The sequence below is a fragment of the Primulina eburnea genome, chromosome 12 (assembly GCF_022965805.1).
Source record: "Primulina eburnea isolate SZY01 chromosome 12, ASM2296580v1, whole genome shotgun sequence".
In the NCBI taxonomy this organism is placed as follows: Eukaryota; Viridiplantae; Streptophyta; class Magnoliopsida; order Lamiales; family Gesneriaceae; genus Primulina; species Primulina eburnea.
Window position 1 is genome coordinate 32,105,456 of NC_133112.1, and position 16,971 is coordinate 32,122,426.

The window sequence follows — 16,971 nt, forward strand, 5'->3', positions numbered from 1 at the left end:
CATGTTAACATGAGGGAGAGTTTACGTGACTGCACTCTTTTTTCCTTACTATGGTTTTTATCCCAATGAATTTTTCCTAATAAGGTTTTTAACGAGGTAGTGTAAAAACACGTAATGAAGACAATCATTTTATCATGATCATCATCACAAGGGGGAGTGTTGAAAATAAAATATTAAATGTTGTAAATATTGAAAATTAGTGTGTAATGTTGTATTTATATTTGGATTATTTCCAAAAAAATTCTATAAATAGGTCTCTCAATTTGTGAAGAAAAACAAAATTGAGTAGACAAAATTTTATAAAATGTGTAGTTTAATATATTTTATGAGTTTGAGATTTTTACTTTTTACCGTAAATAATCACATCACTTTATTATAATGAGGTGTCATAGACTCCTTTTATATAATACCATGATATTATATATTAAATATATACACAGTAAATAAACAATAACACAATAAAAATATATAAATAGTGTAATAATATATCACATCACGTTATTATAACGAGTGTCATAAACTTTTTTTTATATAATAATAATATATTATATATCATATATACACAATAAATAAACAATAACACAATAAAAATATATAAATAGTACAATAATATAATCACATCATGTTATTGAGTTCCTTTTGGATTTCCTTCTTGATCAATCAATGAGGTTCATAGACTCTTTTTATATAATAACATGATATTATATATTATATATATACAGAATAAATAAACAGTAACACAATAAAAATAAATAAACGGTAAAATATATATTTTTACTTCTGAATATTGTTAGTTTTTTATTTTGTTTTGGAACTTGAAAAATATGGAGAACCTTAGAGTTTCGTGTTAATAACGTGTTAAAAAAAATTTACAGAATAAAATTTCAAACTCACAAAATATATTAAACTACACACTTTATAAAAATTTTCAACTCAATTGTATATCTTCTTCACAAATTGAGAGATCTATTTATAGAATCTCTTTGAAAATAATCCAAAAATAATTACATCATTACATACATCATCACACTCTAATTTTCAATATTTCCAACTTATATTTTCAACATTTACCAAAATATGACAAAATGATGGGTTTTTTATAGCTAGAATCCAAGTTTGGAATCCTAAGATTCTAATTTGTTCAACATATATTTAAAATTGAATCTGTATGATATGAGCAAGCCAAGCTTTTAATGTTAAAGTGGATCATTGATTAATGATATAGACACTACCAAAAAACGGATGGTTTAGCGACGGTTTTTAAGGAACCGTCGTCACATTTGCGACGGTTTTCTTATAACCGTCGCTATATAGCGACGGGTAAACATAAAACCGTCGCAAAATAATCAAAACGACGGTTTTACTACCAACCGTCGCTTTTTTAGCCACGGTTTACTACCAACCGTCGCTTTTTAAGCCACGGTTTATTACACCGTCGTAATATTTTGCGACAAGTTTTAATAAACCGTCGCTACTAAAAACTCGTGACGGTTTAATAAAAACCGTCGCTTTTTTTAGCCACGGTTTAATAAACACCGTCGCTTTTTTAGCCACGGTTTACTAAGAACCGTCGTTTTTTTGGCCACGGTTTTATTAAACTGTCGTAATATATTGCGACGGGTTCTGAAGAACCGTCGCTAATCAAACAAAGCGACGGTTTACTATAAACCGTCGCTTTGTTTAGCGACGGTTTAACGTCAATCGTCGCTTATTTAACGACGGTTTATCGTCAACCATCGCTGCCATATTAGGCGGCTTTTATGTACCAGTCGCCATGTGCGACGGTTTAACACAATCCGTCGCAATATACAGCGACTGTTAAATAAAACCGTCTTAATATAGCGACGGTTTTGTATAAACCGTCGCCGATCTAGATCGGCGACGGTTTCGTGTAAACCATCGCCGATATAGATCGGCGACGGTTTATATATAACTGTCGCTATTAGAGACGGGTTTTCGAGACTACCTTGCCGGATTGAAAATTTTAAATTTTTGTATTGAGACTAACTGTCGCTATTAGCTGTTTAACGTGATTGAAAATTTTAAATTTTTGTATCGTAGGCTACCTTGCCGGATGCTGAAATTGAACTTCCAATTATTAAACAAGTCGCAGGAGGTCCGTTGATGAAAGTCAAGACTTACCGAGGTTATTGCATTAATGGATTTAACTTTCATACAGTTCATGACACTTCGTTCAAAGGTATAGACAACTCGGGGCTTCAAGTCAGTGGTCATATGAGTAGTAGAAATGTCACTGCGTTTTATGGGTAAATTGAAGAAATAATAGAAATTGGATACCCAGGTCTACCAATGAAACAAGTTATACTTTTCAAGTGTCGCTGGTTTGATACACATCCTCGCTCTGGGCACACGCATACACAAAAAGTATAAAATTGTTGACGTCAATCGAAAAAAGAATCTGGGATATTACGAACCATTTGTGTTTCCTACGTATATATGAACATGTACGTATATATGATTTTGTGCACTTAATTAAGATATATGAAAAAAATTATAATTTTTTAAATTTAGATAACATACTCCGATATGGGTCCCACCAAGTTTTTGTAATAAATTATAATTTTTTTCATAAAAAAATTGTAAAGTTTTTTTTTAAAAAAACTATTCATTTGCGACGGTTTTTCGTAAAAACCATCGCGAGATTTTGCTACGGTTTTTTTACTGTCGCGATGTTGACGATGCTTAAAACCGTCGCTTTTTGCGACGACTGTGCAAAAAACGTCGCCGACGACAGGTAGACAACAACCGTCGCTATTGGCGACGGTATGACATAAACTGTCTCTTTTTGCGACGATTTACTCAACAACCGTCGCTAAGTGGCGACGGGTTTTGACCAACAGTCGTTATTATTTCTATATGTACCGAGTTCCGAGAACATTTTCTTCAGCGATTTTCGACTTCCTTCTCTGGTAGTATCGAAACTCTATCATTCTTTCCGCGTGCAGTTGAGGTTTTTGGTGTTTACTAACATCTCTTCGTATTAATTTCGTAGATTCGCTCGTTCGTGTGAACTTCCAGCATTACGTAGAACTGCGTATCTTCGTTCAAGTGAGATTTTTAAAGCGTTTTCTTTACTGAAAATTTGCCATGTATTTGTTATTTTCGCGTAGTAGTTTTGTGATGAATTTTAGCGTAATATGTTGTTTATGAATTGTAGCGTTGTAGATTATTTATTTTGTAAAGCATGCATGATTTTGTTGTACAAGATAATTAAATTAATGTTATTTGTATATATACTTATAAACTAGAGTTTACAATATAATTTAATTAAATTAATATTTAAACACTTGCAGGGTAAAAAATGTAACAAATGATATAGAAGTTGGATGTATCGTAGGTTGGAGAATGAGTTCTTAAGTGGTGTATTTTGTGTTGGTGTTAAAGACATTTGTAATAACAAAATTTTTGGGTTTCCAGTTTAAATACTATGTCTGGACAGCAGGATGATTCCCCGCCTCCTCCACCGCCTGATCACAGGATTGAGCTTACCATCTTGGATGGGATGTAAGTAAATTTTTTTTAAAACTTAAAATCATTTATTGAAAAAATTTCGTGGCAATTATTGAATATTTTGAGGAAAAATATTACAATGACATGTTTTTTCCCTGGTTATAGATTTAACCCACATAATAGCAGTGTATCGAGATACATATCGAGACAGTTCTCAGCGCAGACATGTGATCCAGGCTGGTCGTGGAGGCATGTCACACCTGAGCAGCGACAGTGGTATTGGGACCAGTTCTGTGGAAGTCTTTATTAAAACAATTAATTTCTACACGAACATGTTTCAAAATTTATTAAATTTAAATTTAAGTTAAATATAAAATATTGCAGTTGAGGTATAGATGGACTGCTGATATTGATGCTCAGTTGCGAGACTTGTGGCTCCGTACTAGTGCTACCCTATACCGCCGGACCATTTATAGCTGGAGGAGCACGGACAAGCATCCACCGACGGTCACACCTGAGAGATGGGCTGCTTGGACAGATGCATGGCAACAGCAAGACTGGCAGGACAGAGCCGCGAAGAACAAGGCCAACAGGAACTGCGAGCCTGCAGGTGTAGGTACTGGGACGTCGAAGCACATTGCAGGTGCGAAGACGTACAGCGCTCACGGGCAAGATTTGGTATTTCTTCCATTTTAATACTTTTCATTTTTACTTTAACATATATATTTATTTTTCGTTAATTATAAATGTTCATGTTTTACAATTATTGAATTTATTTTAGCGGGCACGACATGGCAGAGATCCTACGTCGTGGGAGCTTCACGTTCACACACATCGACATGAAGATGGATCTTTCGTTGACACGCGATCCCGACTGGTCCACGTAAGTTTATTGAATTTCGTTACTCTCATTAACGTCACATTACGAAAATTTGATTTCATTCATTTTTAATCAACATCACAGGAGGATATGGAGCGCTCCATGGCGGAGTCAGTAACTCCTGCAGGTGATGGATCAGAGCCTGCTGTGCCCAGGCCGCAGTCGGTAAACACCATGTTCAAGCTTGTTGTTGGGGGAAGAAGAAGGGGAGGATGTATGGGTGTGGGTCCATGGCCAGCACCTTGTATCCCGATGAAATGGCTCCGGGTCGACGTGGTGGGTCATCGAGTTTCGGTCAGTCGTCTGAGTCCCAGCAGATGGCAGACATGCGCCAGACTCTAGACACATCGTTACGCCGTAACGATGAGCTTTACGACAGGATGCGGGCTTCAGAGGCGGAGAACGCCATGCTAAGAGATCGCATGAACACACTAGAGGAGCATGTCAGACTCCTAGTTGCAGGCATGTCACAGGGAGCTACGCCGCACACATCAGGCCGCACGCTGTTTGGACCGGGCAGTTCGCTTAGGGTCGTTCTCCGCCTCTGAAGCCCGCATCCTGTCGTAAAGCTCATCGTTACGGCGTAACGATGTGTCTAGAGTCTGGCGCATGTCTGCCATCTGCTGGGACTCAGACGACTGACCGACACTCGATGACCCACCACGTCGACCCGGAGCCATCTCATCGGGATACAAGGTGCTGGCCATGGACCTACACCCATACATCCTCCCCTTCTTCTTCCCCCCAACAACAAGCTTGAACATGCTGTTTACCGACTGCGGGCTGGGCACAGCAGGCTCTGATCCATCACCTGCAGGAGTTACCGACTCAGCCATGGAGCGCTCCATATCCTCCTGTGATGTTGATTAAAAATGAATGAAATCAAATTTTCGTAATGTGACGTTAATGAGAATAACGAAATTCAATAAACTTACGTGGACCAGTCGGGATCGCGTGTCAACGAAAGATCCATCTTCATGTCGATGTGTGTGAACGTAAAGCTCCCACGACGTAGGATCTCTGCCATGTCGTGCCCGCTAAAATAAATTCAATAATTGTAAAACATGAACATTTATAATTAACGAAAAATAAATATATATGTTAAAGTAAAAATGAAAAGTATTAAAATGGAAGAAATGCCAAATCCTGCCCGTGAGCGTTGTACGTCTTCGAACCTGCAATGTGTTCGACGTCCCCGTACCTACACCTGCAGGCTCGCTGTTCCTGTTTGGCCTTGTTCTTCGCGGATCTGTCCTGCCAGTCCTGCTGTTGCCATGCATCTGTCCAACCAGCCCATCTCTCAGGCGTGACCGTCGGTGGATGCTTGTCTGTGCTCCTCCAGCTATAAATGGTCCGGCGGTATAGGGTGGCACTAGTACGGAGCCACAAGTCTCGCACCTGAGCATCAATATCAGCCGCCCATCTATACCTCAACTGCAATATTTTATATTTAACTTAAATTTAAATTTAATAAATTTTGAAACATGTTCGTGTAGAAATTAATTGTTTTAATAAAGACTTACACAGAACTGGTCCCAATACCACTGCCGCTGCTCAGGTGTGACATGCCTCCACGACCAGCCTGGATCACATGTCTGCGCTGAGAACTGTCTCGATATGTATCTCGATACACTGCTATTATGTGGGTTAAATCTATAACCAGGGAAAAAACATGTCATTGTAATATTTTTCCTCAAAATATTCAATAATTACCACGAAATTTTTTCAATAAATGATTTTAAGTTTTAAAAAAAATTTACTTACATCCCATCCAAGATGGTAAGCTCAATCCTGTGATCAGGCGGTGGAGGAGGCGGGGAATCATCCTGCTGTCCAGACATAGTATTTAAACTGTAAACCCAAAAATTTTGTTATTACAAATGTCTTTAACACCAACACAAAATACACCACTTACGAACTCATTCTCCAACCTACGATACATCCAACTTTTATATCATTTGTTACATTTTTTAGCCTACAAGTGTTTAAATATTAATTTAATTAAATTATATTGTAAACTCTAGTTTATAAGTATATACACAAATAACATTAATTTAATTATCTTGTACAACAAAATCATGCATGCTTTACAAAATAAATAATCTACAACGCTACAATTCATAAACAACATATTACGCTAAAATTCATCACAAAACTACTACGCGAAAATAACAAATACATGGCAAATTTTCAGTAAAGAAAACGCTTTAAAAATCTCACTTGAACGAAGATACGCAGTTCTACGTAACGCTGGAAGTTCACACGAACGAGCGAATCTACGAAATTAATACGAAGAGATGTTAGTAAACACCAAAAACCTCAACTGCACGCGGAAAGAATGATAGAGTTTCGATACTACCAGAGAAGGAAGTCGAAAATCGCTGAAGAAAATGTTCTCGGAACTCGGTACATATAGAAATAATAGCGACTGTTGGTCAAAACCCGTCGCCACTTAGCGACGGTTGTTTAGTAAACCGTCGCAAAAAGCGACAGTTTATGTAATACCGTCGCCAATAGCGACGGTTGTTGTCTACCTGGTGGGAGCCATATCGGAGTATGTTATCTAAATTTAAAAAATTATAATTTTTTTCATATATCTTAATTAAGTGCACAAAATCATATATACGTACATGTTCATATATACGTAGGAAACACAAATGGTTCGTAATATCCCAGATTCTTTTTTCGATTGACGTCAACAATTTTATACTTTTTGTGTATGCGTGTGCCCGAGCGAGGATGTGTATCAAACCAGCGACACTTGAAAAGTATAACTTGTTTCATTGGTAGACCTGGGTATTCAATTTCTATTATTTCTTCAATTTGCCCATAAAACTCAGTGACATTTCCACTACTCATATGACCACTGACTTGAAGCCCCGGGTTGTTTGTACCTTTGAACGAAATGTCATGCACTGTATGAAAGTTAAATCCATTAATGCAATAACCTCGGTAAGTCTTGACTTTCGTCAACGGACCTCCTGCGACTTGTTTAATAATTGGAAGTTCAATTTCAGCATCCGGCAAGGTAGCCTACGATACAAAAATTTAAAATTTTCAATCACGTTAAACAGCTAATAGCGACAGTTAGTGTCGATACAAAAATTTAAAATTTTCAATCCGGCAAGGTAGTCTCGAAAACCCGTCTCTAATAGCGACAGTTATATATAAACCGTCACCGATCTATATCGGCGACGGTTTACACGAAACCATCGCCGATCTAGATCGGCGGCGACGGTTTATAAAAAACCTTCGCTATATTAAGACGGTTTTATTTAACCGTCGCTGTATATTACGACGAGTTGTGTTAAACCGTCGCACATGGCGACTGGTACATAAAAGACGCCTAATATGGCAGCGACGGTTGACGATAAACCGTCGTTAAATAAAGCGACGGTTGACGTTAAACCGTCGCTAAATAAAGCGACGGTTTACTAAAACCGTGGCCAAAAAAGCGATGGTTCTTAGTAAACCGTGGCTTAAAAACGACGGTGTTTATTAAACCGTGGCTAAAAAAACGACGATTTTTATTAAACCGTCACGTGTTTTTAGTAGCGACGGTTTATTAAAACTTGTCGCAAAATATTACGACGGTGTAATAAACCGTGGGTAAAAAAACGACGGTTTTTATTAAACCGTGACTAAAAAACTGACGGTTGGTAGTAAACCGTGGCTAAAAAAGCGACGGTTGGTAGTAAACCGTCGTTTTGTTTATTTTGCGACGGTTTTATGTTTATCCGTCGCTAAACCTTCCGTTTTTTGGTAGTGATCGAATGAGTTTTTTCAGAGCTGAGCTCCAAATAACTCACGGACAGCTTGATTTGTTTACATTCTTACCTACAAATTGATTAAATTTTAACTCTTTGATCATCAACACATCAACTTTAACTAAAATATAAAGATGGATATGATCAATTTATGTTAAGATATTGGGAAGATATTCCCAATAAAAAGTAAACTAACTTGTCTTCTCATGTAAGGTCGCGTGAAATGGTTTGACAGCATGCGAAATATTTGACTCAAAACTGTCAGATAGCTGATAGGCACGAGATACATTATAAATTAATTAATATTTGGTATCGTCCCCCAAATAAGCATATAACACAACACGATATAAGATATATCATTAAATTATATCTCTCGTTCTCGCTCACGATTCGTCTTTCTTGGAGCACCACCAACCCCTCGTGCAAGCGTTTCTTAAAATTTTTATTAAAATTTTGAAGAAAAAAAATTAAATTGAATTGGACCCCGACCCAGACCCTTCGGTTAACGAGCTCGGACTCGGACCGCCGGTTCCGTAACCCAGCCTTTAACCAGCACGAGTGGGCCAGTTAAGAGTCAGGATTTTCTCGATCCGTCTAATCCGCCCGTGGACAGGTCTATCAAATGAGGGATAATTTCAATTTTTTATTTAAATGTTATTATTTTTTATCATATTAAATATAGTAGTTGTTTGTTCTGAGAAAACAAATTTTAATGCTGTTGATAAAACCTCTCCAAGTTGATTTCGAACTTGCTCTCCAATTTGACCTCCCAAGTTAATTTTTGCAAAATTAGTACAAAAACTTAGCAGCCAAAACAATCAAAAGTAAAGTGGCATTTGAATTGGGTACCAGCGGAAATATTTTCTTAAAAATTCAAGGGAAAATTTTGCGGTATAAATATTAGAAGGCCAGGTACCTTGTGTAGGGTGCTTAGACCATCTCCAACCCACTGCACTACATTCTGCACTATATTCTGCACTACAATAATGTAACACTAAATTCATCTCCAACCTATCTACACTACATTCTACACTAAAAAGAATATCTCAGAATATTCTTATAATATTAAGTTTAAATTCAATAATAACTATTTATAATTTCATTACACAATTATACATAATAAATGTAATTATATTATTTCATTATTTATTAGAAAATCGATTAAAAAAAATAGAATTATACAATCTATTTAATTTTTAAAAAAATTTTAAAAAATTTAAATTATTATTTATGTTTCAAGAATAAATTATTTTAAAAATTTAAAAATAAAAATATTAATTATATAATTAATATATAATAGAATATTAAATATTTATAATTATTAAAAAACTAAAAAAATTAAAAAAAAAATAAAATAGATGTGGTGCTGCGCCACATGTAGAGTTGCTTTTAGAGCAACTCTAGTCCAGCACCATTTTTGGTGCTGGATTGGAGTGAAAATCCTTGCTCCAGTTGGAGCAAGGATTGGAGTTGCTCTTAATAGCGTATCCAGGTGAGGCGAATTAGCTTTAGCTCGACTCGTAGCCTGTAACATTGTACAGAAACCATGAGTGGACGAGTAAGTGAAAGTGAAACGGCACTACGGTCGCACGGCTTAGACAGTTCGTATTTTGATCAACTAACTTCAAGCATACCTCTTGTAACTTGATGTATCCAAATGGCAACAAGGGGTCACTTTCATCGATCATTAGTTTGATCAATGTCTCAAGATTTTTCCCAGTTCCATTGCTAATCCAACCCCATTTCTCCGCCAAATCCCATATTTCGCCTAGAAAGGTTGCATAATGAAGAGGTCCTGTCCGTAGAGGCCATGAAACAACAAGCAAACCTGGAACCTAGAACAAAATAATAAGCGCAATATTTCAATATTAAACAAGAAATGCAACAGTTCTTGAGAAATAGTGTTTCTTAATACCGAGTCTCAGTATTACTATAAAACAGTTAAAGTAGGAACGCAAAAACATGGGAATCTTAAGCAAACACAACAGTCCATTATGTTAAACCTTAAGCAATATAATAAGATTCTCTGGATTCGTTAACATGGCAGCAGAAGATGGTAAGTTAGGCTTACATTACTGCAAGTGCATAATATGTGGCCAAGTTCCGTCCATGAACTTCCCGAGAATTTCCACACTGAGTGCAGTAGCTGATGAAGCCATAATGCCTGTTATTCAAATACAACATAATCAACCACTGAGTTTAAAAAAAGATGATACGATTCATATACAAAACAGACGATTCGTAACCACTTAAGACCTGTTTTTGGGAAGCTTCCCACGTCTAACTTGGAGCATCACTCGAAACACGGGACCGTGGAAGGAGTAGTATGAGCAAAACGGAACAACGTGATAACCCAACACAGAAGCCTCCCGAACAGCCCGACCTATAAGCATTCGTAGGCCAATTTCATTCGAGTATGGTGTTGGCCTAATGTATGCTCCCTATGCAACCAACGAACTAGAAATCAAGTAGTAATAGCCACAAACTGACTTTAAGAATCAAGCAGAATACAACTACCATTCTCTAGTGAAATTCAAGAAATAATTCTGCATTTAAACTTTGATATAATTTTAGATAGAATCTATTTATTTCGAATCGGAAGCAGACCTCCAGCGAGCAGAATGATCGGCTTAGATAAAAGATTGAAAAACTAACCGAAATTAAGCTAACATGACTCAATGTTGAGGCCGATGACCACCGGAAGTAAACCCATCGGTGGAAGTAAGATACAAAAGCCCATTCAACTTCACGGCACGCATAGCATCCCGCAAGAAGCTCGACTCGCTCGTCGCTCCCGAACGAGTCTATATCAATCAAGTCAAAATAATCCCTCTTCAAAAAGCACTCGGCAAACACCCGGTTCGCATCCGAATGCGTCACCAGCCACCTCTTCCTTTCCCTCCCCGCCTTCTCCAAATTCCCGGAGGTAATTGTCCCGCAGTCTTCGTTCTCATCGTTGGCCAGTACGAAGTCGGCGTCCGCTTCCACCAGGTAGCGCAAGGAGCGGATTCCGCGGCCGCACATTGCGTCGAGCACCCGGTGGGCATTATTGGATTTTTTACAAACGGCAGCGGAAAGCACGGCGAGGTCACGGCCGGTGGCGCTCTCCTGGCGGATGAATGTGTCGCCGACGTCGAAGGTGAGGGCCCTTTCGGTTTCGGGTCGGTTCATGTAGCATTTGGGTTTGGGTGTCGGGCTTGGTCTGAATAGGGTGAAGGGTTTAAGATGATAAGAAACCACGGATTTGTACCTTGTGGTTTGGGCCTTTGAGTTCTTACAAAAAGTTTCACTCTTTATTCGTTTGGATTTACACTTTCCTTTACCTCCAATTAGGGGATTAAACAAACTGAATCGCGCCTAAAATGAAGAAAATTTGAAGGTTCATATTTTGGCTTAAATTAGTTCTATTCAAGACCGAGATCATTTCGAAGTTCGAAAATTTTAAAACTTTTTGCTCGAATACAGTTCGAATTAAAGCTCGAATTTTGACTCAAAGATTCGAATATGTTTGCGAAATATTTGAATTATTGTTCGGAAGTAGTACTCGAAAGTCTCGAAACTTATTTATTTGATATATAATTATATTATATTAATAAAATATTAAAGTTCGCGAACTATCAAACAAAATAATTTGAGCTCAAGTTCGGTTAAAAAAAAGGTTCGGTTTTTACTATAAAATTATATGACTTTTTACTGTTTGAGTAATTCAGAATTTAACTTTCTTTTTCATTCCATCTAAAATTTTATTAAATGTTTTTGTAAGTTGGTTAAAAGATGGAACCAGTTCTTCATCATTTTTCTATCATTCAACTTCCGCATGATTTTGTGATTCCACATTCAAAGCGATTTATTTTACTTCCTTTTCCATTTGAATTTCAATTCAATTTTTATAACAGATCTCATCAGTTCATCCAACCTCGTCGCATCTACGTCTTTTGCTTCTTCAATGACCGCCACTTTTACATCAAATCTACGTGAGAAAGATCATAGCTTGTTCCAAACAAGTTTTTCATCCGAGTATTTTTCCAGAAGGATGTTCAATTGGACACGATTGATCGCCAAACATTTTCGTTGATCGACTTGATGAAGGCTCTCATCCTAATCTTCCAATAAGCATAGTTTGTGCCATCCAACGATGGTTGTATGATGACTTATCCACCTTCACGTGCAAATTTCATTCATGAAAAATCAAACACACATGCCAGATTATTTTGCATCGTACCTGATAGTTTTAGGCTCCGAGGCGAATTCAAAAAAAAAAATCCGTCATCGAGTCCATAAGAAGTATTCCATTTTTTCATCGGGTCCGAGTAATAGCATCCTAATTATTAATTTATCTTGCACTCGAAACCAAAATAATCATAATATGACTTCAAGAATTCAATTTCATTGACATAATCGATCCTAATGATGATTTGACTAAATAAGAAATTTTATTAAAACTCTGTTTCAATTATGTGGTGTGTTTTTAGTGAATTCAATCACTGCTTGAATTTCACTAGCAATTACTGGAGTCGAAGCAGAAAAAAAAAAAGGGTCATATCTTTACGTTGTGAAATAAAATGAGTATGTTTCTTTCTGACGATCTCACATATTTATTTTATGAAACTGGTGATACATACTTGAAGTGTAAAGTAGTATCTTCAACATAACAAATAATATTTTTTTATGAATTGAGTTGGTTTTTAGACTCGTCTCACAAAGTTGACCCATGAGACCGTCTCACATAAGTTTTTATGAAAATGAAATTGACATCGCAACAAATTCTAACCAAATTAAAATTCAAAAAAACATAATTTTTTTATGAATTGAGTTGGTTTTTAGACTCGTCTCACAAAGTTGACCTATGAGACCGTCTCACATAAGTTTTTATGAAAATGAAATTGACATCGCAACAAATTCTAACCAAATTAAAATTCAAAAAAACATAAATTTTTTTTTTAAAAAAATTCAAATGGCATATAGATTGAAAAAATATATGAATGTGAGGCTATGGAATATCATTTCTTCTAGAGTAGGTATCTTGTGAGACGGTCTCACGAATCTTTATCTGTTAGACGAGTCAACCCTACCGATATTCACAATAAAAAGTAATACTTTTAGCATGAAAAGTAATATTTTTTTATGGATAACTCAAATAAGAGATCCGTCTCACAAAATAAACCCGTGAGACCGTCTCACACAAATTTTTGTCTTTCTTCTGATCAATCTATCGAAACAAAAAATTTCTAGATCAAAACCATCAATAATTTCCTTAAACCTAATTGGTCTTCATCAAAAATTTCAAGAATGGGCAGTATTTCAATTAGATATAAGATGAATTTGCTTATAGGGAAGAGTAAAAGTTAGTTGTTGATAATCTTGAGATGCAAAAAACTGGGGAAATTTTGGGAAAGAAGATGAAACGTAGACTGAAAATTATATAAAAAATCAAGATAATAAATATCTTGAGACAATCATGCATGCACTAAGACCGTGATATACTACAAAAGTTGTCTCCATGGACCTATCTTATGTACGAGTTGTTATTTTAACAAAAGAAAAATCTTTGATATTTTTCCCAAATGGAGTCTAGAATGTGACAAATTTGCACTTGCTCTCCAAGTTGGTTCTCCAAGTTGGCCACTTGCCCATGCATTTGATCGGGAAATTCTATCATATATATGTGTACTATCTCTTCTTGAAAGATCGATGATTAAGATTTGATTAACTCATGGAAGATTCACGGGATCGTGTGACTTCGCGTAAAAATCATGTGGGACCAAATTTGGATTATTCTTCGGATATTACCGGATTTGGATAATCTACTGTGTTGAAAAGATGAATTTTTTCCACGAGATAATCACGTGATCATCTCGTGTAAAAAGTGCACAACACTTAGTGATGTGTTTTCAACACAGTAGATGATCCAAATCCGGGTATTACACAACTACAAGGCTTCCCCTATTTGATCCCAACATTCATAAACGAATAAATCTAAAAATTTTGTTGGGTATGAAATTTATAATTTTAAAGAATTGTGAAATCTTTCATTTTACAAAGCAAGAACAAATCTATTAAAACTGTTTCGATCGAATGGTTACTTCGATTGGATGGCACTTACAAATTTAGAAACATTATAAATAAAATTTAATTTGCTAGCTGTTGGATTAATATGTGAATTTATTTCCATGTTCAATCTTTTTCGTTTTCTCACTCTTATAATCGAGCTTTGATGAAAAATGATTTGTAATCGTTGGTGATTTATCGTCACGGTTGATTATGAAGTTATTAAGAATTTCCGTCGATCGTAAGAAAAACCTCAAATCCGATTAATTTAAGATAAATCTCATACAGTAATTAGTATTTGTTATGTTTATGAAGTTCTTCCAAAAATACTTTTGAACCATCCAACTTCATATTCCGATTTTTTCATATTTTTAGGGAAAAAATGAATTTTCATTTTATTTTCTTTAAAAAAAAACAAAAAAACAAAGTTACTTTATCCTCTATTTTTCTTAGGTACTACGTTATTTTTTTTTATTTATATGATTGATGGGAAGATATTTAAAAGGAAAAATATATGCTTGCCTATTCGAACAAAGGACATTTTGAAAAATATCTTCGTTTTTATATTTGGTGATTAATTGAAAATATTTAATAAAGCAGTTGCACGTTTACATCATGATCTTCCTTTGTTAATTCACTAATTAAATTGGCTGATTGGAATTTCGTACATCATTTTGTTTTTTTTAATCTCCAAAATTAAGTTTAAAATCAATTCCAAAATAACTTATGTCTAGTTGTGTCAGACGGTCTCACGGGTTGTATTTTGTTAGACGGATCTCTTATTCTGGTCATCTATGAAAAAATATTACTTTTTATGCTAATTAGAGTATTACTTTTTATTGAGAATATCGTTAGGGTTGACTCATCTCACAAATAAAATTTCGTGAGACCGTCTCACAAGAGACATACTTCTTATGTCTATACTTCGCTTATTGGCTATTTGTTTTTCTACAATCATGTTTATTCTTACTAAAAAATATATTTTTATACTCAAATTGATTTTCCAAAAATTAAGATATCAATTTTTCCTACATAAAGAATGTGATTTGATTATCATTTTAGGCACGTAATTTAATTTATGTGAACAAATATTTTTTTTACTTATAATTAAAATAATTTCAAATATATATATATATATATAATTATAATAATTAATGAGTTGTACTTGAGCAAGTGGATAATATCCGATTCAGTTAACGAAATTCCCTATAAATAAACGAATATTAGCTTCCCATGATTCCACAACAACAACAAAAAAGCATAGAGAAAATAACAATTAATTAATTAATTAAAATGGAAAGCCACTTTCGTGTATCACTATTAGCAGCTGCTCTGATCTTAATCTCTCCATCTCTTCACTTGGCCTCCGCCGCCAGACCCGCCGCCGGAACCACCAGCACCGAGTTCATCAGAACTTCATGCAGCGCCACGGCATATCCAACCCTCTGCTTCTCCTCCCTCTCAAGCCGTGCAAGCGCCATACAGCGGAGTCCCAAGCTGCTTGCTCACGCAGCCCTATCTGTCAGCATAGACACAGCCCGCGCCACCTCCGGTGACATGGTCAGGCTCTCGACAGGCACCAAGATGACCCCAAGGGAATTGGGCGCCATGCACGACTGCATGGAGGAGCTGGGTGACTCGGTGGACAGACTCAGCAGCTCCATGGCGGAGATGAACCAAATCAATAGCTCCAATTTCGGGTTAATGATGAGCGACATTCAGACGTGGGTCAGCGCTGCCTTGACGGATGAGGACACCTGTATGGAAGGCTTCGCCGGAAATTCCATGGCCGGCGGTGTAAAGACAACCGTAAGGGGGAAGATTGTGAATGTGGCTCATGTAACCAGCAACGCTTTGGCTCTCATCAACAGCTATGCTTCTCTCCATGGTTGATCCTTTAGCTATATATCCGTAGTGTGATATAAAATTTGGGGTGATCTGCGTGGCCGTTTTTAATTTGCATTATATTCTCATGTGATATAAACATTTGGTTATGTACTTTTTTGTGCCGAAGAATGATACATTTACATATCATATTCATATATATAAAAAAAAGAAGAAAAACTTTTATTACAAGGGCTAAAACTTAAATAGGGAAAAAGACTAGTCTATTATTCTCAGTTGACCATTTATCTTCTTGCTCTTTCTTTATTTTGGAAATTGTTGGAGATGTTTATGACAGTTGTGAAAAGGTTTTTAGTTTTTAACTTTTGATTGACAGAAATGTGGCACATCATATAAACTTCTCTCACGTACGTGGAATAAACATATGTTAAACAAGTGGCATCGACCCGACCATATGGTGTCCAAATGGCACTGCCACACAAGCATACTTTGTCCATATGGCACTAACGTCCCTCCACGTCACACTCATGTGAGCTGTTGAGATGCAATAACTATCTTTAATTTGCTGTGTAGAAACACGATGTTTGGGCTGTTATATGGTAAAGCGGCAAACGTTCGGGCCTACAATTGGTATCAAATCCAAAGTCATGTGCTCGATTCTCATTGACTGCAAGGAATGTAATTATTGGAGGAGTTTGTTGAGGTGAAATAATTGTCTCTGTTGGGTAGAAAGATTGAGCCATTGTGCTTGGGATGATATGATATTTAAAAAGATTTGAGTATGCGATTTAAAAATATTTGAGCAACATCATTACCACCGACTGTAATTTTTGATAAAATGATAAACACTCGATTTTAGATTGTCTTAGACAACAATTGCTATAAATTTAACTTGTAGTCCCAATATATGGACCCATATGACTTAATCATGCATGACTCAAAGTTATATGGTTCAAACTC

At 36.1% G+C, this 16,971-nt stretch overlaps 2 protein-coding genes, 1 long non-coding RNA gene and 1 pseudogene across 3 annotated transcripts; 3 read left to right on the forward strand and 1 right to left on the reverse strand.

Moving 5' to 3' along the window:
* Positions 1-843: 843 nt before the first annotated feature.
* LOC140808055 (uncharacterized) lies at positions 844-3,760 on the forward strand. Its single transcript, XR_012112800.1, has 4 exons — positions 844-2,146; positions 3,014-3,069; positions 3,439-3,525; positions 3,637-3,760. It is a non-coding gene; the product is annotated as an uncharacterized lncRNA (long non-coding RNA).
* A 43-nt stretch (positions 3,761-3,803) lies between these two features.
* LOC140806806 (uncharacterized) lies at positions 3,804-4,880 on the forward strand. The gene is made up of 5 exons (XM_073163336.1): positions 3,804-3,834; positions 3,899-4,149; positions 4,253-4,354; positions 4,436-4,645; positions 4,731-4,880. Exons 1-5 carry the CDS (start codon positions 3,804-3,806, stop codon positions 4,878-4,880), a joined length of 744 nt encoding a protein of 247 aa, XP_073019437.1.
* A 648-nt stretch (positions 4,881-5,528) lies between these two features.
* On the reverse strand, positions 5,529-11,172 carry LOC140807728 (uncharacterized; annotated as a pseudogene).
* Positions 11,173-15,393: 4,221 nt separating this feature from the next.
* LOC140808268 (21 kDa protein-like) lies at positions 15,394-16,187 on the forward strand. The gene has a single exon (XM_073165342.1). It carries the CDS (start codon positions 15,460-15,462, stop codon positions 16,057-16,059), a length of 600 nt encoding a protein of 199 aa, XP_073021443.1. The 5' UTR covers positions 15,394-15,459; the 3' UTR covers positions 16,060-16,187.
* Positions 16,188-16,971: the final 784 nt, after the last annotated feature.